The sequence below is a fragment of the Falco naumanni genome, chromosome 9, assembly GCF_017639655.2.
Source record: "Falco naumanni isolate bFalNau1 chromosome 9, bFalNau1.pat, whole genome shotgun sequence".
Classification (NCBI taxonomy): domain Eukaryota; kingdom Metazoa; phylum Chordata; class Aves; order Falconiformes; family Falconidae; genus Falco; species Falco naumanni.
Window position 1 is genome coordinate 25,026,820 of NC_054062.1, and position 20,864 is coordinate 25,047,683.

General features: G+C 60.0%; 3 protein-coding genes across 4 annotated transcripts; 1 reads left to right on the forward strand and 2 right to left on the reverse strand.

Moving 5' to 3' along the window:
- Positions 1-2,482: 2,482 nt before the first annotated feature.
- Positions 2,483-14,862, reverse strand: RRP12 (ribosomal RNA processing 12 homolog). 2 transcript variants are annotated; one of them, XM_040606050.1, is made up of 34 exons: positions 14,844-14,862; positions 13,221-13,456; positions 13,036-13,119; positions 12,735-12,811; positions 12,471-12,576; positions 12,176-12,292; positions 11,927-12,065; positions 11,484-11,611; positions 11,150-11,248; positions 10,981-11,072; positions 10,792-10,903; positions 10,531-10,628; positions 10,258-10,372; positions 9,840-9,982; positions 9,524-9,645; positions 9,305-9,369; positions 9,032-9,194; positions 8,778-8,932; positions 8,327-8,394; positions 8,044-8,137; positions 7,676-7,834; positions 7,470-7,550; positions 7,274-7,379; positions 7,025-7,132; positions 6,745-6,902; positions 6,310-6,401; positions 6,061-6,219; positions 5,705-5,877; positions 5,452-5,565; positions 5,068-5,117; positions 4,704-4,782; positions 4,392-4,459; positions 3,909-3,991; positions 2,483-3,724 (listed from the first exon to the last, which is right to left on the reverse strand). In XM_040606050.1, exons 2-34 carry the CDS (start codon positions 13,356-13,358, stop codon positions 3,622-3,624), a joined length of 3,648 nt encoding a protein of 1,215 aa, XP_040461984.1. In that variant the 5' UTR covers positions 13,359-13,456; positions 14,844-14,862; the 3' UTR covers positions 2,483-3,621. The 2 variants fall into 2 exon arrangements, with proteins under 2 accessions (XP_040461984.1, XP_040461983.1); XM_040606049.1 differs by lacking the exon at positions 14,844-14,862 and adding an exon at positions 14,394-14,577.
- A 160-nt stretch (positions 14,863-15,022) lies between these two features.
- Positions 15,023-17,641, forward strand: PGAM1 (phosphoglycerate mutase 1). Its single transcript, XM_040606052.1, has 4 exons — positions 15,023-15,244; positions 15,591-15,865; positions 16,365-16,545; positions 16,637-17,641. The coding sequence occupies exons 1-4, from the start codon at positions 15,106-15,108 to the stop codon at positions 16,804-16,806; spliced, it is 765 nt and encodes a 254-aa protein (XP_040461986.1). The 5' UTR covers positions 15,023-15,105; the 3' UTR covers positions 16,807-17,641.
- A 591-nt stretch (positions 17,642-18,232) lies between these two features.
- EXOSC1 (exosome component 1) lies at positions 18,233-20,724 on the reverse strand. Its single transcript, XM_040607547.1, has 8 exons — positions 20,663-20,724; positions 20,281-20,396; positions 20,015-20,089; positions 19,291-19,379; positions 19,020-19,053; positions 18,840-18,890; positions 18,659-18,743; positions 18,233-18,519 (listed from the first exon to the last, which is right to left on the reverse strand). The coding sequence occupies exons 1-8, from the start codon at positions 20,691-20,693 to the stop codon at positions 18,413-18,415; spliced, it is 588 nt and encodes a 195-aa protein (XP_040463481.1). The 5' UTR covers positions 20,694-20,724; the 3' UTR covers positions 18,233-18,412.
- Positions 20,725-20,864: the final 140 nt, after the last annotated feature.

Here is a 20,864-nt window from a genome sequence, read left to right on the forward strand (position 1 = left end):
GGCGGCCCGCCCTGAGCTACGACACTGGCCCGGCAGCCAGCGGCAGGGGCTGCCTCGGGGGGCGAAGCGGGCAGGGAGGCGCCGACGACAATTTGGCCGCGCTCGAGCGGCCTTTGAGCGGCAGGAGGCGACGCGGGACGGGCGCGGGGCTGCCGTGTCCCTCCCCAGCTGCAGCCCCTTCTCACCCGCCCGGGCCGGGGCTGAGGGGAAGGGCCCAGATGGCACACCGGGCACACGACGGGGCATCATGCACAGCACACCCGAGCCGCAGGCCTGCGCTGGCTTTGGGAGTCCTGTGCGCACTTGACACCCCAAGCCTTGGTATTCAGCAGAAAAATACAAATTACAACCACTTTACTTCAAGGAAACTGTTAGAATGTGGCTTACATGTAACCGACGGTGCAGAGACTGCACAAAGTGCTCAAAGAAGCAAGAGTTACACCGTAAACCCTGACTCATCTCTACCTTACTATTTTTTTATCCATGCTCCCTATCAAGGAGATATTAGAGGAACAGAAACACTGGAAAAGTGTTTCTTTTAAAGTTAAAAGTTAAAATTTTTTTTCTTCCCCTTTTGTGGGTGGAAGCACCTGCCCTGTCCCCAGCCACGGTCCCTGTGGCCCTGCACACTCGCTGCACCTGAAGTTGCACACACTGTTCGCGTAGAAACCAAGAAAAGACAGACAACTTTTTAGAAACAAGTAAAGCTGTAGATCAGAGTGTTGAGGGGACTAGGAATTAATCTGACATTTTTTTTAATTGACTAGATTCAACTGGAGTGGTCCCTCGGCATTTTAAACTTCCACGCTTAATTATCTTGCCGCCAATCATTTTAGCATAAACACTGAGGTTCCTCTTAGATCGCTGCCCCCAGGAGGGTCTTCCCATCCCTCCACCTTGGTGCGTGCTGAATCCTGACTTTGAACTGGGGAGACTCGGCTGTGCCTGCGGGGAGCCCCAAAGGCACTGCATTATGCTCAGAGAAAGAGGTGATGGTCCAGCTGGATGCTGCATGGACACAGCCCCACAGGGCACACCTGTTCCTCTCAGCGGCAAGCCACAGTGGACCCAACCCAGGCAGGTAGCTTCTAGGTTAAGGAAACAATGGTGTTTTCCATCTCTTCCTGATTTTAAGCCTTAAGACTGAGGGTAGGCATCTGCAACTGTCCCAGACGGTCCAGGGCCCACCGAGCCAACACCAGGAGGAGCCTGTTAGTCCTGCCAGCCTCTCCTCAAGTACGCCTAGTACACCTGCAGTGCACGACTTGGAGACCTCCCACTTTGCAGATGGTATCTGCAAGGATAAGAGCCCTTTGTGACAATTTCCTGCACAAGCGTAACTGAACACTGGTAACACTGTCGGTGCCTGCTGTAGCCTGTAGAAAGGAGTCGCATGGTTTAATGGCATGCTGGGTGAAGAAATAGCCTCCAGCCACCTCCTAGCTTGAGCAACAAAAGCCAAGAATTACTCCAGATCCTCATCTTGCGCTTCTCTGTGGTTAACTGCAAAATATTTGTGGCTCTTACCTGCAGGAGGCAGGACCCCACATCATCCCTCACTCTGCCCCACAGCAGAGCTGTGCTCAGGCTCCTGCAGGCCCCCAAGATGTAGCTGTGCTCCCTGCCAGGAACAGCTGCTGGTGGGGAGCAGGCTTGACTCACAGCCAGCCTCCCTGGGCAGGATGACGTCTCCTCTCCAAGGGTTTCTATTGCATTACATGATTAATTAGCTGATTAACAAGATGTTGTTGCAGAAGAATCTGTTCTCTGAACACTGGCTCAGGCGAACACCATCCTCTGTGCTAATGAAACTCTTCTGTTCCACACAGGCATGCACTAATTTAAGCAACAACATGCAAATGAAGAACAATACAGTGAGTAATCTGGAGCTTTTAAATGAATTAGCCACAGCCTTCTTCACTCCCTGTCTCCAAGGAGAGAAGAGAAAGCAGGAAGACAGATAGCTCTGGTGAGTCTGGAGCCACATGTTACAGGTGTCGAGGGCTCAGAAGGTGACTGATGCCTGTTTCCCCCTGCCCTGCTTTCAGGGGAGGGAGGGCATCAGGCCAAGGCTGCAGACAGCAGAAAATTATGGATATAGCTCCTGCTGACTGAACATAGTCAGGAGGTGCTGCTGGAGATGACTGTTCCATAAGCCAGGCTGTGGGTTCTGGCAGGATTAAAGCAGCAGCAGCTCAACATGGCCCTGGGGCTCAAGTGAGAGCCCTGGGTGGGAAAGCAGGAAGGGAAAAGCGCTCCTGACAAGGCAGGACCAAGACCAGTACAAGAGCTCCTCCTCTACCCCCAGGCTTTTATAAGGATCTTGGAAAAAACCAAAAAGCACATGACAGCACCACAAAACTGGATTTGCAGCCTCCAGAAAGAAGCCTGCAGTAAGAGGCTGAACAAGCACAATCCCTTTAGCTTATTAGGAGACTGAGAAGTGTTACAATTCCAGTGTGTAATCTACCATAGAAGGAAATGACAAAGGACTAAAGGCTTTTTAATGTAGAAGATGAAGGGAAAGCCAGCTACATTCACAAATACATGTTCTTTGCAGCATAAACAATGGCACCTGTATCTACCACCCTCAGCTTCATTCTCTTCAACATGCTTTGGCCAAACACGGTCTTTTGGGCTCAGTGCAGAAGTAACTGGGCAAAACCAGATGCTCAGGCTAACTCAAGATGTCTGGAAAGCTAAAAAGGATTATTTGCACTGCTCAGGTCTACTGGCAGCAGGTGGTCAGAGCAGAGGAAAAGGCTTCTCCCAGCTCTCAAGGATAAAGGAAAGGGCAAGGCACAGAGGTTTGCAGTAGCAGTTTTCCAGTCAGTTTGAAGAAATATGCAGTGAACAGTTCATGCCCCACAACCAGACATGGTTGATACAGGAAAAGGAAAAGCTGAGGCAGGACAAACCAGTGGCTGCCAAACGGCAGGCACTCCCCCTGTGGCACAGATTCCCTGGCCCACAGTTTAGGGCAGAAAACGCTGCCAAGAGGGAGCTTGTATAAGAAAGCTGGTTGTAAGCAAAGGACTTCACCATCTCTGGCTTCTTTCTTTGGCCAGTTCGACAACTCACCCCTACTGCACATGTGCCGGAAGGGCACAGGACACGGGCACTGCCTCACTGCTCTGTGCTGCAGTGCTGCTCCTGACAGCCCCTAGGCAAGCGCCACGCTGGGGAGAGGGCTCCAGCCGCAGGTCCCATGCTGATGCAGGGGTGAGCCCCGTGGGGCACAGTGCTGCAGCGGCAGCAGGACTTGCTGCACAGGGCAGCAGGCAGAGCACAGGTCTGCACAGCTCTTAAGAGAGGAGGAATCTGGGCTGGGTAGGAACAGTGGGTATTTATCAACACAGGGAATTAATTACACATTACTCACTCTCACACATACCCCTGCACCACGCAACCCAGCACCTTCCTCCAGGTACAGGAGGGCAGGGCTTGGGCCATGAGTTTGTAATACAACAGAGTGGTTTCCCAGGGAATCTCAAACAGACACGGGCCACTTTCTGCAGGAGTCCCCACTGCTCTACTCACAAAGCCCTCAACCCCCGGTGCCCAGAGGCCACAGGGTGTTGTCTGTCCTTGGGCAGGTGCAGGCCAAGCACCTGATGCTCCTCAGGGGCGTTGGGCCTTCACACGGTTCCTGCGGCCAGCCTTGGCCCCACGCTGGGCTCCCTTCATCAGGCCCTTGAACTGGCCCTGCATTTTTGCCCGCTTCCTAGAAGAAGGAAGAAACGGGAGACTGGGTTAGTGCAGGCACTGGGCACACCTAACGCACAGGGATGCTCCAAGCTACACAAGGAGCAGTGCAGAGGCTGGCAGGGAGCTCTCAGATCCACAAAACCCTGCAGGATCAAACCTGGGGTTTAGCCCTGCTCCCAACCCTTCCCAGCTAGCCTCACCTTCTGTTGAGTTTAGCTCTGTTCAGGGGGATGTAGGCGTAGGGGTCGAGCTGGCCTTTCTTCTTCACATCGCCTTTACCTTTCTGTGGGAGATAGTGACATGGGAGAAGATGCAGCACCAGGGGAGATGCATGTGTCCCGTTCTGGTGCAACCCTGCCACCCAGCTATCCCGAAGACTATGTTGCAGTGGGGCGCCAGCTGAGCACATGGCCCTGGGAGCTGATTTCCTACTTGGATGATGCTACAGACACCTGCTTTCATCAGCAAGCAGGAACTGGCCACAGCAAGGGCAGGACAGGGCCTCCAAGATGGGTTAGAAATGTTCACAGGTATCAAGGATTTGGCAGCTCCTCTTGGTGTAGAGATTCCCTCCAGCCTTTATGCTACTGGGCCAGACCTCCAAAAAACAAACGGTGCTTCCTGCCCCAGCAAAGCCCCAGGCATCCCCCCACTGAAACCTTTTGACCCCCTGGGTCCTTCACCTTGGATCTGTACTCTGCACCGAAGACTGGCTCCTTGTTCAGCTGCCGGTGGATCCCAGAGCCTCCAGCTGGAAAACAGAGAATGTGTGTTGGAAGGGGGGCCCATGGCTCCCCCCTTCCCAGTTCCAGGCTGGGGGAGCTGTTCCTGGTTTTGCCTCCAGCTCTTAGGTGTGAGAGCAGCAGAGAACAGTGACCACTTCCCATGAGCAAAGATCTCTGCTTCAGCTGTCCTGGAGCAGTCCAGCGAGACAGGTGGGTACGTGTTTCTGGCCCCCTGGGGAACCCCAGACCGGGCACAGGTGGAAGACTTACCTCTGTACTGAGGGTAGGTCTCAGCTTCGAGTTCCTCATCATCTGGTTCCTCTCTGAACCGACGCTTCTGGCTCTTCTTCTGCAGAAGGAGGAGCAGGGACCCTGCAGCTGGCTTGTACTTACAGTTCTGCCCTCCCATGGACCCCTGGCCTGCTTCTTTCCCATGGGGGCCCCAGAGACCTTTCAGACTGCCTGTGCATGTCCCTGTCCCCAGCCAGCCTCCTGCACCCCTCCAAGCAGCTGGCGCTTGCCTGGTGTCCCTACTGGCCTCTTGGGCACAGCTGCAGCTGCCATGGCACAGGCAGGGGTTTGGCACAGCTGAGTTCCCTCAGCGTCTCCTCAGGACCATAAGCCCCATACTCACACTGCGGAGACCCACATCTTGCAGCACATCTGCCATCTCCTCATCTGCTCCTATGGTACAGGACAAAAGTGTCAGTGGAGAATGCAGGCACAGGAGACCCCCAGTACTATGCCAGCCCCTGGAGTGAGCTTTAGGAGCAGGGTGCCCCTGCCGAACCAGCACTTGTGACCTTGTACCCTCCAACACCCTTCTGGTGATGGAGGGAGCTGCCTCCCCTGGGTGGCAATGGCCCAGAAGAGAGTCACTAGGTGTGACACAAGGCCATACCAACTCCTGCCGCTTCCACCCACATCCCCCCAAGCTCCCACATACGGGTGGCAGGAAGAAAACCATTTGGAGTACTAGAGCAAGTCTAGTGTGGCCCCCTGTCAGCCCAGGCAGTACCTTTGGCTTCATCATCATCCACCTCCTCTTCTTCATGGATGATCAGACGCCCGTCCTTGGACACCTGGAAGTCGTGGCTCACTCCCGTGGACCGCCTGGGGCCTGGCTTGGTGGCTGCTCACAGAGAGATGGGTCAAGGTCTGAGGAAGGACCCAACTCCTGTGGGCAGTTGTAGTCCCAGGGTCCCTGCACATCACAGCAACCCCCAACGCATCCATCCCACCCCAGCCACATCCAAAGCTCCACTCCTCACCCAGGACCCGCTGGGACACATTGGGGTCCAGGAAGTTGAGGGGCTCATCCTCTTCCCCTTCCTTCAGCCAGGCTTGGCCCTTCTGCCGTGCTTGCTTCCTCCACTCCTTGCTCCTCTGCCGTTCCTCCTCTTCCTCCTCCTCATCCTCTGAGTCAGCCAGGATCTCCTCCATGCTAGTCAAAAGGCAGACAAAATGATGGAAACAGAACAAGCCCAGGGGTGCAGACCCCAGCCAGCCTCACAGCGCACAGCAGCCCTGGAGATGTCTCCAGCATCTCTAGAGGCACCAGCTGAGCAGATCCAGCAGCAAGCCCTCTGTGGGGGCTGCTCCTTCTTCACCCCTGGCCCATCTTCACCTGTCTCCTCTGGGATGTGCCGGTGGTGCCTCCTCTTCGTTGGTATCCGCGGCCGCCTGCCTCAGGGCACGCTGCTTGCGGCTCCGGGCTTCTGCCTTGCGGATGTTCACCAGCACCTTATGGTACTCGGCTGGCAGCAGCCCCTTCACCAGATCAAATCTGAGGAGTGCAGAGAGCAGTCAGGGCTCACCTCCTCCTGCCCCGCTTCCCAGAGCTCCCTCGCTGCAGCCCCGGGAGCCCCCAGCTCACCCAAACTTGCGGATGAACTTGATGAAAAGGTTTCGCAGCTTCATACGGAAGTGCCGTCTCATGTCGTCTGAAAGGTTTCCCACAGCCTCCAGCTGCCAGGACAGAGACCCTTGAGATCAAAGCACCCCTGCCCCGGGCACCCAGCCTCCCACCCTTCCTCTGCATAGCCACCATGCTCACCCTGCTGCCATCTCCCCATGCCCACCCCAGGCAGGGCCATGGGGATGTCTCCCTGCTTGGCAGGGCTGGGTCACGGGGGTTCTCTGGCAGATCCGTGCCAGCATTCAGGCGAGGGACCTCCTACCTGCTGTCTCAGTCACCGAGACCAAGGTTGGGTCCCTGACCCCCGTGCAGAAGCAGGGTGCAGCTGGAGATGCTCCCAGACACCCAAGGCAGCCCCACCACCTCCCTGGGGCACCCCACACAGGATCTCACCATCGTCTGGAGATGCTTGGCCAGCAGCTTGGTGTCTACCAGCAGCAGTGTGACCTTGAGGAAACCCAGGGCCGACTTCACCACATCCCGCGTGCGGGAGGCCAGCAGCAGGCAGATGTTCTGCAGGAGCTGCTCCACCACGCTCAGCTCTAGGTGATCTGCAACCACGATGGGGCTCAGCTGCAGCCAGCCTCCTCCTGGCACCTGCCTTCACCGGAGGGGGTCTGCCCTGTCCCCTTGTGCTGCCCCTCATGCCCCCAGCCCTCCTGCTCCCACTCACCTTTGAACTCAAAGAACAGGCGAGTCAGTGCCAGCACCGTGCAGCTGATCATGGTGACTGAGCCTGTGAGCCCCACGTAGATCAGGAGCAGGAATCGCTGCATGGCCTCTGCAAGAGGGGATGACTCAGTGCCCCACTCACCCTGCACCCAGCAGCATCCCTGCCCCATTTCAGCAGGGTGCCAGGCACGGTTCTGGTCCCTTGGGGCTGGGACGCCCATGGGGCTGAGCAAGTGGAGCAGGAGCTCACCTTGGGGGGTGGGCCCAAAGCGGATGAAGGCATGCCCCATCTCCACAAGCAGCGCAAAGGCATTCTTGCGGGCCCCCACCGATACCTCCTTGGTGCACAGGACGACCTGGAGGCACATGGGCATGTCAGTCACATCACTGCTGCCACCTCTGTGGCCAGAACCAGATGGGTCCCCCCGCCCAGGGGCCACGCTCACCTCTGGGACCAGGGCAGTGACAAAGGGCTCATGCTCAGCAGAGAGCTGCTTCACAATGTGGAACAGGCACTTCAGCCTAGGCTGGGGAAAGAAACAGTCCAGCACTGGTACACCCAGGAACACACACCCAGCTGCCTCCTCCACCCACCCCACCCCGCCCCCTCCCAACAGCAGCTAAGATCCACCACTGCAGCCCTTGCTCTCACCCTCTTGGCCGGGGATGCCGCGCTCTTGAGCGAGTCCAGCAGCGCTGCCTGCAGATCCTGCAGGTGGGAGCGGACGAAGGCCTGGCAGGGGGCATGGGGAGCGGCACACACCTCCTCCAGCACACGGTACGCCTTCTTCTGCATGCTACGCTCCTTGCTCTGCAGGGACAGCCAACATGGCCCTGCTGTCAAGACAGCCTCAACAGTCACAGCGTCTGAAGGGACTCCCGCAGCACCTCATGCCACTCACCAGAGACCTGTCCCCTATAGCAGCTGCTCATCTCCCCATAGCCCAGGTCCAAGCTGGCAGCAAGCAGAAGGTGCCCCACTGCACCCCCTGCCCCTGTCAGGGCTGGGAGCAGACTCACCTGGAGGGAAGGCTGGATGGTGCGGTACAGGGAGTCTAAGGACTGCTCATCAGCATAGGGTGCCATTGCTACCACCAGGTCCAGAATGGAGAGTCTGCAGCAGAGGACACACGAGTGAGCACCTTATCACCAACACTACCCAGCCAAGCTGGGACTCTGGCCGAGAGCCTCACTGGATGCACAGGAGTGGCACATCCCATGTGGGACAGCACGAGTGTCTTAGCGCTGCTCACCAGAAGGAAGCCAGCAGCTCTACCCATTAGCACCAGTCCCCAGGTGTTACCTGGTAAATTCAGAGCTCTCAGGACTGGTCAGCTTCACGCTGGCTTTCTGCAGGAACCCACACACCATCTGCAGGGCAACGACACAGAGCAGGATCAGAACTGACCGAAGGAAGCACCTTTAAAAGAGTTGCAATCTACCTGGCAAACACCTTGCCGCAGCACTTTGTGGAGACCAGAAGCACTAGTGGGTCCAAAAAGAGCTAGACAAGCTCACAAAGGACTTGTGCATGATGTGCCAGATGCTGCTGCAAGATTGGGAAATCCCAGACCACCGGCTGGGAAAGGCTCCCTCCTCATAAGGGCGGGAAGGGCTGCTCTTTGCTCAGCTTCTTTCCTCCTGCCCTCTCCAGTCAAGCACCCACCACAGCCCTATCAGACTGGATCCGGCTGGGAGATGCTGGCCTGAGCCAGTACAGCCTGCCCCACTGCCCCAGGGCCCTCTCCTCTCACCTGCGGGTCAGTGATGGTCAGGTAAGCACGGACAGTGTCCAGCACAGAGCGCCGCTGAGCACTGCTGGCCCCATCCTCCTCAGGCTGGCTGTACACGTTGAACAGGATGGGCAGGAAATTTTTGGCAAAGCGACCCACTTCTGCCCGCTCCGCATCTAGGGAGAGGATGACAGGGGGTTACAGATCAACACCTCCCCTTTCCAGGTCACTGCAGGGGACAGGGACCCACCACAAGGGTCTGTCTCCCCCCCAACCTGTCTCGCAGCCTTTGTGGATGAGGGTGCGCAAGGCCTGGCACACGGTGGGGCGGAGGTCTGGACGCTCACTGATGGCCATGCCCAGCGTGCGGGCCAGCCCCTTGAAGGCCCCCAGCACATCCGTGGGGTGGGTGCAGAAGCCAGGCAGCAGGGTCCAGACCTAGAAGGCAAACAAAAAAATGGGAGGCCAGCACTCTTCGCCCACGTCACTGCTCCCCAGCCTGGCACCACCGGTACGCCACGGCAGGGCTCCCGGGCACTCCTCGTTACCTGCCACTGCAGCGTGTCATAGATCTTGGCCTCCACACTCTTCCCAGCCTGGGTAAACTCCACAGCTGCAGAAAAGAAGGGGTAGATGAGCAGAGCAGTGGGGGTGGCAAAACCCCACTCCACCCCAGGGAAGAGAAGGGAGGTCCCATGGAGCACCCTGGGGCTCCCAGCAGCACGGGACCGCACCCACTCAGACCCCCACCATGCCACCCTCCTCACCTCTGCTTTTTAGGGCAGCTGCCAAGGGCAAGAAGTAGCTGGTGAAGAAGCCAAGCCGCGCACCCTGCACATAGTCCCGCAGCACCGGCAGGAGCCAGCTGCGGGGGAAATCCAGGGTCTCCCTGGGGAGGGAAGGCATGGGTCAGGGGAGCACAGGGCACTACCGGCATTAGCCCCTGGGCACAGGGCACCTCCACGCAGCCACAGAGCTGGGCACAGGTGGGCTCAGTAGAGCCAAACACCTTCGGCACCGCATGGGGACTGAACAGGAACATAATGAATGGCTCCAAAATTGCTACCCCATGACCGTACTCACTCCTTGCCATCGATTTCCAGGGGCACAGCTTCTAGGAGCACCTCAGGACCCATGGTGCTCACAGCAGCCCCCACTGCCTGGTCCACTTCAGCAGTGTGGGGGAAGTGTGGGGAGAGACGCAGGTCACACAGGGACCGGAGACACTGCAAGGGCAGAGCAGGACAGTCACGGAGGAGCCACAGAGACAGTCCTGGCACATCACTCGCTATGCCTGCCCAGCGATGCCAGCTGCCCCACATGTCCCCATGCCCAGTCCCAGAGCTGCGCACTTCGTGCTTACGCGCAGGCAGGACAATGGACACCAGGAAGGCCCTGCTCCACAGCTGGAGAGGTCAACAGCAACACAGCCCAGGCAGCAGTGCAGCCACCCCACCTGCCTCCATGGATCTGCCGCCTGTGGCCCCCAAGCCTGGCTCACCTTCCTCATGATGGGGTGGCACTGCTTCCCACACGTCTCGAAGAAGACCTCCAGCACCCGCAGCACCTCATCCCACGCTGCATGGAAACGGTACGTCAGGCCCTCCTCCACTGATCTGGGAAGGAGAGAGGAGACGGTCATGCTGGCAAGGACTGATCCAGCAGTGATCAGGGCACCCAGCAGCCTGCCAGCCCCCGCTGGAGACCAGGCAGAAGCTACTCAGAGCTCAGCCAGGCCCACAGGGACAGCCTCTCCCACACCACCGCTCCTCACCTGAACATCTTGCACAGGTAGGCAGCAGGGGCTGGGGCGGATGCAGAGACTGTGCCCAGGTCCTCCATGTGCGGACCAACACACTCGCTGAGGAGGGTCTGCAAGGGCAAACAGGGAAAATGGGACAGCAGTGGACTACACATCTCCCAGCCTGGCACACACAGAGGAACACACCACTCCCCATAAAGCCCCAAACCCCTGGGCAGAGCTCCCCATGAGGCCCAGGGCAGCCCAGTGGGAAGAGGTGCCTGTGTGCAATACCTCCAGGGTCTGAGCTGCTGTCGCCACCACCTGGGAGTGCGGGGAGAGGAAACAGTTCATAGCAGCAGAGAAGAGCCGGGGGAGGTGAGCCCAGCACAGGTCCTTCTGCAGCCTAGAGAAGAGAGATCAGGCAAGTGAGAGACAAAGTGGCCACCTCTCCCCATGCCCAGCAGCAGCCCCTGCCCATACCTGCCCAGGTTGATGTGTGCCCGCTCCATGGTGGACAGCCAGGTCAGCAGTGGCTGCAGGTCACTCACGCTGGGCACGTAGTCGTAGAGGGCCTGGGGAAGCAGAGAGTGGGTGAGTGCCGTGGCACTGTCAGCCCCATCCCTCCCCACATTGGCACCCCCGCACTCACGGTGATGATCTGGCCATTGAGCTCAGCTGGCAGGCAGGCCTCACTGGCCTGGGCACTGAAGAGGCTGTGGAAGGCTTGCATGGCACACGCCGTCACCAGCTGTTGAAGGACACAGTGTCAGGAGCAGGGGGCTCTGCTTTGCACCCACTGTCCTCCTACCCCAAAGCAGGCTCTGCCCTGGGAAGCCCAGCAAGCACCAGCTGCCCTGGGCTCCTCTGTGTTTGCACCCTGCATCTTCAGGCTTCCAGCCAGCAGCTGAGGGGTTTGAGCCCTTCCAAGTGCAGCTGAGGGGAAAAGGAGCTGCCCTTGCCAGCCCTGGCATGGGGACACTCACCATGTGGCTGAGAGTCATGACTCGGAGCAAGGTCTCACAGCAGGTCTTCACCACAGCTGCAGGGAAGCAGGGCAGCAGGTCCCGCAGCAGGGCGAGGACATGCAGGGTGGTGGTTGCCTCCTTGGTGCCTGTAGGAGCAGAGCAACATCTGAGCTTGTGGCACCCCATGGCAGAGCCCTGCCCAAGACAAAGCCCCTGTGACAACACTGCGGCTGACCCACAGAGCTGGAGTGAACACCCCCTGGCTCCTGGGATGAGTAGAGCAACAGACAGATGGCTGAGGACCCTCCAAAACACCTTAGGTGTCCCAGAGGCATCTCGTACCCTCCCCAGCAATCCAGGGTGCTGCCCCCTCCCCTCTTTCTTTCAAATCCTTATTACCCCACAGCTGCATGGGCCCTCCCCCAACTCTGCTGCAGGCCCCTTGCTCCAGCACCCCATACCTCCAGCTTTTTCTATCTCCTGCACGCAGAACTTGGCAGTGGAGGGTGCTGCAGGGTGATGCTCAGGTGCTGCATCTCCAAACATGAACTCACTGCCCCTCAGGACAGAGCACACCCCATGCTGCGCCGCTTTCCGCACCTGGCAAAGGAGAGCCCAGGTGGGTAGAAGCCACAGGCTCCAGTTGCACAGCCAGCCCCAAAAGTGAACATCATAGGCAGTGTCTGTCACCAGTGCCACTGGGTACTCACCTTAGGCTTGGTATGAACACAGAAGCTCAGCAAGCCGTGATAGACCTGGAGAGTGATGGGGTAGCTCCAGGCTGCCAAGTCCTGCTTCCGCAGCAGTGTGGCCAGGCAAGAGAGGACCTACAACAAGGGACCAGCAGGGGCCGTTGGCATCAACCCACAGAGAGACACCCTCCCCATTGCAATGGCATCAGGCTGACCACTCAGCACCACTCTGCAGCAGCAGCAGCCTCGACCCCAGCTCTCAGCAGACCCCAGGGGCAGAGCTGGCATGGCTGGCTGCCTCCTGGCCACTCACCCATCGCAGGGCAGAGGTGGAGCTGCTGCAGGCCTGTGAGGACACGATACCCATTAAGGCTTTTGAGGCATCTGAGAACTTTTTTATAAGCACAGGGCTTGGAACCCTGCCAGGAGAAGGAGACATGTCAGTGGTGTGGGGAGTTGGCAGTGGGTGTAGTCATGCAGGGAACCTGCATCCCCAGCCCAGGAAGGGGTTCCAGTACCAACCCCTCTTCCATGATGGGGCCAGGTAGCTCTCCTCACTCCTCTGCCAGCTACTCACCGCTTTAGGACAAGGTTAAGCAGGTAGGCAACAGCTGACAGTGACTCAGGAGACTCCACCACTTCCAGTGTGGTCATCTGGGAACAGAGAAGGGAAGAGTGAGCGCAAGTAATGGTTCACACCAGGCCAGCCCTTCCCCAACACCAACCCTTGGAGAGCAGGGCAGAGAAACCAGAAGCAGCCCAACAGCAGCTGACCTCAGCTATGAGCACAGCACTTTCCTCCACCAGCCCTCCCAAGAGCCCACCCATGCTGCCAACAGCAGCTCCCCTCACGCCACCTCCCCACGACCATCACTCACCAGTGCAGCAAAGTACTCTGTCTCACTCTCCTTGCCCCCCCGTGAGCGGATCACCTCTGTCACGGCTGCCAGCACAGCGCAGATCTATGAACAGCAAGCAGAGCAGGTCAGTGCCCTCAGCCTCACATCTGTGGGGTCATCCACACGGGACCCCACCCCGTCCCCAGCCCTGCTCCTGTCCATACCTCTTTGTGAGCAGCAGAATTGGATTCCCAGAAGCGCTGCACCTTGCTGAAGGTGACATTGGTGCAGTCACTCAGCCCACTCAGGAAGGTGCCGGAGGACTTCTCTGTGGCGGCCTCCGCGGTATCATCCTCCTCCATGCGGAGCTGAGCGCTGTCAGTTGTCCGTTCCAAATGCGGGGACCCCGACTGCAGCTCATTGTGCAGCTTCACCGCATCCACCGTCAAGTTGCTTTTCTCTGTCGGGGTGAAGAGCTTTGCTCAGAACTGTGAAGCTGTGTTGCTCCACCATTCACCACAAACTCAGCCACACACCCCCCCTCAACCCCAGCCAGAGCGGGAGAAAGCACAGCAGTAATTGGCAAGAGCTCCTTGTTCTTGTGAAAACAAACCAGGGCACAGTCTAGCCAACTCATCTGATGGAGGAGAGCATCACAAACACGTGCTGGTTACCAAGGCTTTAACACTGAGGTGCTTCTGGTAGTCTGCCCCATTTATCTTTTTCCACCCAGAGCCCTAGCAACCAGACAGCCAAGGCACATGCCTCCCGTCCCTCTGAGCCCCAGACACCAGCTTGCAACCAGCTGCAAGAAGACAATGCAGTCTTCAGCTGCAGAAGACCTCCCTGGCTAGAACCAGCCAGGGCTGCGAAACTCCAGTCCCTTACAGACTGATGCTCTGAGATTTCCTTCCCCATCAGGCGGCCTCCTGAACGGGAGCCTCCGCTGTGCTCCTCCCCACGCCGACACCGCGGCAGCACCTGCGGGTACGGCCGAGGGCTTCCGAGAGCCGCATCGCTCCGGCCACGAGCCTGCAGGGGCCACGCCACTGGGACAGCACCGTCCCGGCGGCTGCAGGCAGGGCCCGGCGCCGGGCCCGGCAGGGTGACAGTGCTGCTGCACGCCGCGCCCCGTTTCGCTCCACAGGCCCGGTGTCCCGGGGAGGTGAGGAGGAGGCACGCGCTAGGCCGCGGGCTCGGTTCTCCTGCCCGTTTTGCTGCCTCCGCCTCCCGGGGCTGTAGCTCGGGGGTGAGCGGCTCCCGGCCCTCCTGCTCCCAGCCTCAGAGGCCCGCGCCACAGCCCCCCGCGGCCCTGCAGCCCCCGTCGGGAAGGACCGGGCCCAGGCAGGGAGCTGCCCGCACCGCGGCCCTGCCCGCACCCGGGGCCTTGCCCTTACCGGCGGGCCGGCTAAAGAAGCGGCTGCGAGCGGCCAGGCGGTGCCGGCGGGTCTCGGGGTTACAGTCGCTGCTGTGGCCCTTCCGCCACCGCTTCAGCTTGGCGGCGGCGCCCGAACGGAGCCGCCCGCTCCGCGCCATGCTGGGCCCGGCTCCACGTGTGGCCGTCCCACACACCCCTCCCCTTCCGCTTCCGGCGCCCGCCGCCATCTTGATTGAGGGCACCGGTGCCCTCACCACCGGCCGCCTTCCGGCGGGGCGAGTGGGGGTGCTGTCGGGGAAGCTAAGCGGGGTCGCGCCCGGCTGGGGCTTGGATGGGAGACCTAGGGGCTCAGGGGCAGCCGACAGCTCCCCCTGCAGGGGGAGAAGGCACCGTCGGTGCCGCCCCCGCACGGCACCGATTCCGTAGCCAGGTCGCCGCCCGGTACAGCTGAGCACTCGCGACACGTTACCGCATATGCGTTACGGCATAGTGATGTCACGCCCTGAAGGTCGCGCCGCCCTTCGCGGCCGCGCCATGCGCTACGTGCGCCTCCGCCCGCCTGCGGCTCTGCGCATGCGCGCCCCCCCCCTCCCCCCCTCCCCTCCCCTCCTCCCCAGCCGCGCGGGTAGGGGCGGGGCGGCGGCGCCAGCGTCAGTCGCGCGCGGCAGCGGCGTGAGGGGAAGGAGAGAGCGCGCGCGCCCCGGCCGCCCCGCAGCCCCCGCTCCGCCGCCATGGCCGCCTACCGCCTCGTGCTCGTGCGCCACGGCGAGAGCGCCTGGAACCTGGAGAACCGCTTCAGCGGCTGGTACGATGCCGATCTCAGCCCCGCCGGTCAGCAAGAAGCGCGTCGTGGCGGCGAGGCCCTCCGAGGTACCGGTGACCGGTAACGGGTTGGGTAGGTAGGCCGCGGGGGTATGTGCGGCCCAGTGCGGCCGCCTCGGCCTACTGATGGTGTCTTTGGGGCCCTCCGGTTTCGAGGGGGGTGGGCTCCGCTACTGAGGGGATACCCTCAGGTACTGGGGAGGGCGTTCTCCGGTACCGGTCGCGTCCCCGCCGCCGCCGGCCAGTCCCAGGGACTGGCCGGCGGCGGCGGGGACGCGACCGGTACCGGCACGGTGAGGCCGTCGCCGCCCTTGGCCCCTCAATGGTTGCGTAAGTCCCAGCACTCACCTCCCCGGTGTCCCTCCGCTACCCGCCTTTCCCCGGTCTTTCCCAGATGCCGGCTATGAGTTCGACATCTGCTTCACCTCGGTACAGAAACGGGCCATCCGTACCCTCTGGACCGTCCTGGATGCCATTGATCAGATGTGGTTACCCGTTATCCGAACGTGGCGCCTGAACGAGAGGCACTACGGGGCTCTCACTGGTTTGAACAAGGCTGAGACGGCAGCGAAGCATGGCGAGGCGCAGGTGAAGATCTGGAGGCGCTCCTATGACATCCCTCCACCTCCCATGCAGTCCGATCACCCCTTCTACAGCACCATCAGCAAGGTAAGACCCACTGCTCTTTTTCCACCTTGCTGGGAGGCTCCCAAAACCACCTTAGGTCCCTGCAGCGTAGTCTGGCATCCTCTATAAAGTCTCTCTCTCTGTTGCAGCAGCCAGGACTGTCATGCGTGATGCTGGCTGGCATTGGGCTGAGTGTGTCTCACTCCCTTCCTAGGGAGTTGAACCCTTGGGCATTGCACAGATAGATTCAAAGCAGAGGGAACGATTACCTGTTAATCATTAGTCCTGCGACATGTGCATAGATGTTTGCTCTGATCTCTTTGCCCAGAGCAAGCAACGTGTGGCTTTCCCCAGGAGGGGCTCACAACCCCAACTGTGGCTGATTGCAGCCCTAAAGGTGCCTTCCTTGCTTCCAAGCCCGACTTTGCCTACATGTAGTAGGTCCTCAGGGGGAATCTTGGGGAGGGATAAAGGCCTTGCCACCTCCTTCCCCCACTGTTGGGGCCACTGGGCTGCTGCCTACGTGTGGCTGTTCCCTCAGGACCGTCGCTACGCTGACCTGACAGAGGACCAGCTGCCGACATGCGAGAGCTTGAAGGACACCATTGCCCGGGCTCTGCCTTTCTGGAATGAGGAAATTGTCCCACAGATCAAAGAGGGCAAGCGAGTCCTTATTGCTGCCCATGGCAATAGCCTGCGTGGGATTGTCAAGCACCTGGAAGGTACGTCAGCCCTGCAGGGGTATCATACGGGCTGTGCCTGGCTGGCACTGTGCAGGTAGGGCCATGAGTGATGGCACCTCTCTGTTCACAGGCATGTCAGAAGAGGCCATCATGGAGCTGAACCTACCCACTGGCATCCCTATCGTCTATGAGCTGGACAAGAACCTGAAACCCGTCAAGCCTATGCAGTTCCTGGGGGACGAGGAGACAGTGCGCAAGGCCATGGAAGCTGTCGCTGCTCAGGGCAAGGTTAAGAAGTGAGGGCGGGCAGCAGGCTAGCACGTAGTAGAGCCCCCTGCCATCCCCCACCCCTCTGTGCACACCCCCCACAGCCGTAGGAACTTGGAACTGCGGAGCTGGAGCAGCTCCCCAGGATTAGGCCCATTCCCTCGGTACCAGGCTCCCCTCTGCAGACAGCCTGGGGGCCCACGGGCGAGGGGCTGTGCGTGCGGAGGTCTGGTGTGAAAGGCAGCCCTGGCTCTGCCAGACAGCGACTGCACACCTCTCCACACAGAGATCCCAGCCCTTGGGCCCTGTCTGCAGGCGTACATGCCGAGTGATCCCTCGCTGTGCCAGGCTCCTCCTCTGCTTTGCTTCCCCGGCAGCTCTCATCACCTGGTTACTGTAGTTCTGTTGCTTGATTTAGTCATCCCGGGAGCAGTGGGGCGAGTGCAGCACAGGCAGCGACCAAGATGGGTATCCCATTCCCTCGTGGGTGTGTGGCACAAGGCGGGTAGATTCTGAAAGAGTTGTATTTTGGTGCGTGTGGTACAGCACCCAAGGGTGGTACTCGTGACTCTGGACCTAGCTCTGCTAGCCCCTGCTTTAACTTATTGCCTTTGGACAAGGGCAAGGGAGGGAAGCCTGCCATCTAGAAGTTCGTGTCCACCGCATACTTCCCCCAGCTGAAGCCCATCCTAGTCCTGCTAATGAAGCAGGTACCATTGTGCCCCATCCCACCTGCGTGTACGTGGCCCTGTTGCTGTGGCCTCCTCCTCTGCTGACGCCGTGAGCCTGGGCTTGCACGGGGTCAGTGTCACTGTGCGACAATAGCAGCTGTCTTGTTCCACTTCAATAAAGGAGTAATGCGCAATAATGAGGTGTCTGTGCTTTCCTGTGCCATGTGGCATGTGTGGCTCCCTCGCTTCCCCAGCACCTCCCTCACGTGTGTTCCCATCACACATGCGCGAGGCAGCACAGGGCTCTGGTGTAAAGCAGAGCTCCGCAGTCTGCTGGGGAGGGTGACGCCCTGCTGCTCCGAGGTTTTAAGGCTGCCAGTGAGGCACACCCTTGTCCCCAGAGGCAGGCAGGGCATGTGTAGCCAGAGGAGAAGTGATGCGGCACCCTGGGGCTGAGTGCAGCCGCAGCCTGTACCAGTTATCAAGGCAGGGCCAGGGAAACAAGCTGTTCTCTGTGCTCCACACTGATGTGGGGAAACCAACCTTGTGAAGCAAGTGCCTGGAGTCAGCGCAGCCCAGCTGCAAGCCAGAGCTCCAGGGCGTTTGCCTTGCCGCAGCAAAGCTGCTAGGTTGTTCCCCTTCCCCAGCAGCAGGCTGGGAACACGTGCTTCCTCCTGGCCAGTGGCAGGGAAGCTGTCCCCTCAACGGCTCAGCTACGGGAGCCAGACCAGCACACTGCAAGCAGCCCCAGCCACCCCTCTGTGTCGTAACTGAGCAGAGCACAAAACTCTCAAAAAATATTTATTATCCAAAAATAGAAAATCCATCCTGCCAGCGAGAGCCTAGCTGGCTGTTCCAGCCTCTTGTAGGCATGGAAGAGGAGGCTGGAGCCCAGAGACTGCTCTGGTCCCACGGACCCCAGCCTGGCAGCCCCTTGCCCTGCAGTCCCTGCATCCCCTCGGGGGCTGCTAGGTCTGCAGGAACTGGGGCTGCACACGGGCCACCTTACGGAAGTCCTTGGTGTGTGTCTGCGGGCACTGCATCTCGCACCAGCTGATGGGCACCATCTGCACCCCTGGGGACACCACATGTCAGGGATTCCCCTTCCCCAAATTGTGTTCCTCCATGTGGAAAGGGGGGAGGCCACATCAGCTGCCCCTCAGGCAAGGAAAAGGCAGGATGGTCCAAGACCAGGGCCCACGGCCCATCCCTACCTGCCTCGCTGCGTGCCACCACCACACCCAGCTCATTCTCCGCTGTGCTCAGCAGGTAGTTGGACTGTGCGTCCCCCAGGGAGATCTGGTTAGACAGAGGTTAAGGGAAAGGCCTGCCCAGGGGGATTGGAGCAAACCTGCTGTCCCTGGCAGGCCCTCACAGCATGAGGGGAAAGGATACGACTTTGGCCAGGACTATGTCACCGGGGCGGAAACTCTTGTACACTTCTACCTGCATGGGAGAGAGCAGGCAAAACCACACAGCGTGTTGGGGTGCTCCTCAGCAGCAGGGCAAGTGCCCCCCACCAGCAGAAAGTGGGGATTGCTGCGGCAGCACAGTCACCGGCAGTGCCTCACTGACCTTATCCTTCTCCGTGGCTCGAATATCTTCTCTCCTGAAAAAGGAGATGGAGGAATCTGAGCGCCAGTGACTGAAGGCGACTCTCCAGCCTGTGGCAGGAGCTGCCCCAGCCTGCCTGGGCGCTTGCCAGGACTTGCTGGACACCTGTCCAGCGCTCAGGACACAGCTCCTGCCAGTGCAGCCGGCTGCACTCCCAGAAAAGCCTTCCTCCCGCCTGGAGGATGGGGTGCCAGGGCACCCTGTCTCACAGGGAACCCAGCCTTTTCCCTACCGTATGGTCCCCCGGAAGGTGGATTTCAGCGGTGTGGAACCAACGTACAGGATGTGCACCTTGGCGAAGCGAGAGTTAATGCTACAAACCTGCCCAGAGGAAAAGGGGACTCAGTGCCAACACAGGTCTGCTTCCACACCAGTGCACCCCACTTCAGGCAAGGAAAGGGCAGGGTGCAGGCAGAACTGGGCTGTATGCAGGGGGGTTGTGTCTCATTTGGCCACCACCTCCTCATGACCAAAGTAGTGGTGGCAGAGGTGGGACACCCGGCAGGAAGCCAGGTGAGGAAGATGATACTTGTGGAACTTAAGACGTGCAAATAAGGCCATGACCTCCTGCGACCCTAGTCCCTCTCCCACCATCGGGACACTACTCCCTTTGCCATGTCACCCTTTCTCCAAGCTACCCCTGGCACTGCCCTCCACACACCCTGCCACAGAGGGAGTTCTGAAAGGGAGAAAAAGAAAAACCTCCCCTTGGCGCACCTCAGCTGCAGGGCAGGCAAATTCAAGAGGCAGGGATCCTCCATGCCAATATCTGGCTGGCTTTGTGAGTGAGGGACCCAAGGAAACCACTAGGCTCCCTCTGCCCTGCTAGCAGTCATAAAGAGGGTACTAACGAGCCCAGAGGCTCCTCATCCCACCCTGTATGTGTGCAGGAACAAAGGTCAGCACAAGGCAGAGAGCACAAAGGCTGTGCAGTTTGCCATTGCAGTGCACCCTACCTTGCATGTCACCATGGCCCCCACATCAGGCAGGAGCTGGGACTCAGCATCTCTCACCACTGACACAACAGGCAGCTGCAGGACAGCAGACACGAGGGTTAGCTTGGGGCACAGCTCATGCACAGGATCATGCAGGACCAGGCTCGCAGCAGGCACCGGCTGAACCCCTTCGGAGCCCAATTTCCCAGCCGGGAAGGGGCTGTGCAGCCTCAGCACCCAGCAGCTGGCTCTGGGGAAGAGCAGTGTGTGCCGCTGGCCGCGCTCACCCCACTGTCCTCGCTCCTCTTCTCCAGGCAGCCAGCCAGCGAGGAGAAGATGAATCCATGCCGGGTGTAAGTCCCGCTGCCAGCCGTGGCCTCCTCCGTGCTGCACAGCCGCTCACCTAAGGGAGAGGGGTCCAGGGGCTGGCACTGCCACGGGGACCAGGCTCCGCAGTGCCCGCTCCTGCCCGGCCCCGTGTGGCGGGGCAGCCCTGCCCCGGGGCAACCCCTTCGCGCACCCCCGGGGCAAAACCCCCTCGGCCCAGGCCGCCCTCTCCCGTGGTCCCCGCCCGGGCCACCCCTGCCCTGGCCACTCCCCAACTCCAGGAGCCCGCTCTCCTGCCCAGGGCACCCCCCCACACCTCTTCCTGCCTGGGCCCGCACTCACCGGGGACGCAGTACCGTACGGGAGGCGCCATGTTAGCCGCCGGGAGTGCGCCCTCAGAAATCCTCCACCCTATTGGCCCCGGCGGCAGGGCGGCGCTGTAAGCGGCACGGCTATTGGCTCTCCCCTGCCCGGCAAGGAGAGCGGGCGCACTGCCCGCTGGGAGTCGTAGTCCAGCGCTGGCAGACAGCGCTTCCCGGCATGC

What these genes read in the sequence shown, in the direction of transcription:
- RRP12 (XM_040606049.1), bottom strand. Translation starts at nt 14,532, where the DNA reads ATGGCGCGGAGCGGGCGGCTCCGTTCGGGCGCCGCCGCCAAGCTGAAG. An exon ending in CCACCTCTGCCCTGCGATGG is followed by an intron (nt 12,293 to 12,470) that starts GTGAGTGGCCAG and finishes CCCTTGTTGTAG; the next exon opens with GTCCTCTCTTGCCTGGCCAC. An exon ending in CCTGTTCTTTGAGTTCAAAG is followed by an intron (nt 6,903 to 7,024) that starts GTGAGTGGGAGC and finishes TCGTGGTTGCAG; the next exon opens with ATCACCTAGAGCTGAGCGTG.
- PGAM1 (XM_040606052.1), top strand. Translation starts at nt 15,106, where the DNA reads ATGGCCGCCTACCGCCTCGTGCTCGTGCGCCACGGCGAGAGCGCCTGG. An exon ending in TGGCGGCGAGGCCCTCCGAG is followed by an intron (nt 15,245 to 15,590) that starts GTACCGGTGACC and finishes GGTCTTTCCCAG; the next exon opens with ATGCCGGCTATGAGTTCGAC. An exon ending in TCTACAGCACCATCAGCAAG is followed by an intron (nt 15,866 to 16,364) that starts GTAAGACCCACT and finishes CTGTTCCCTCAG; the next exon opens with GACCGTCGCTACGCTGACCT.
- EXOSC1 (XM_040607547.1), bottom strand. Translation starts at nt 20,693, where the DNA reads ATGGCGCCTCCCGTACGGTACTGCGTCCCCG. An exon ending in CGTACGGTACTGCGTCCCCG is followed by an intron (nt 20,397 to 20,662) that starts GTGAGTGCGGGC and finishes CCTCTCCCTTAG; the next exon opens with GTGAGCGGCTGTGCAGCACG. An exon ending in GGGCCATGGTGACATGCAAG is followed by an intron (nt 19,380 to 20,014) that starts GTAGGGTGCACT and finishes TCCTCTGGGCAG; the next exon opens with GTTTGTAGCATTAACTCTCG.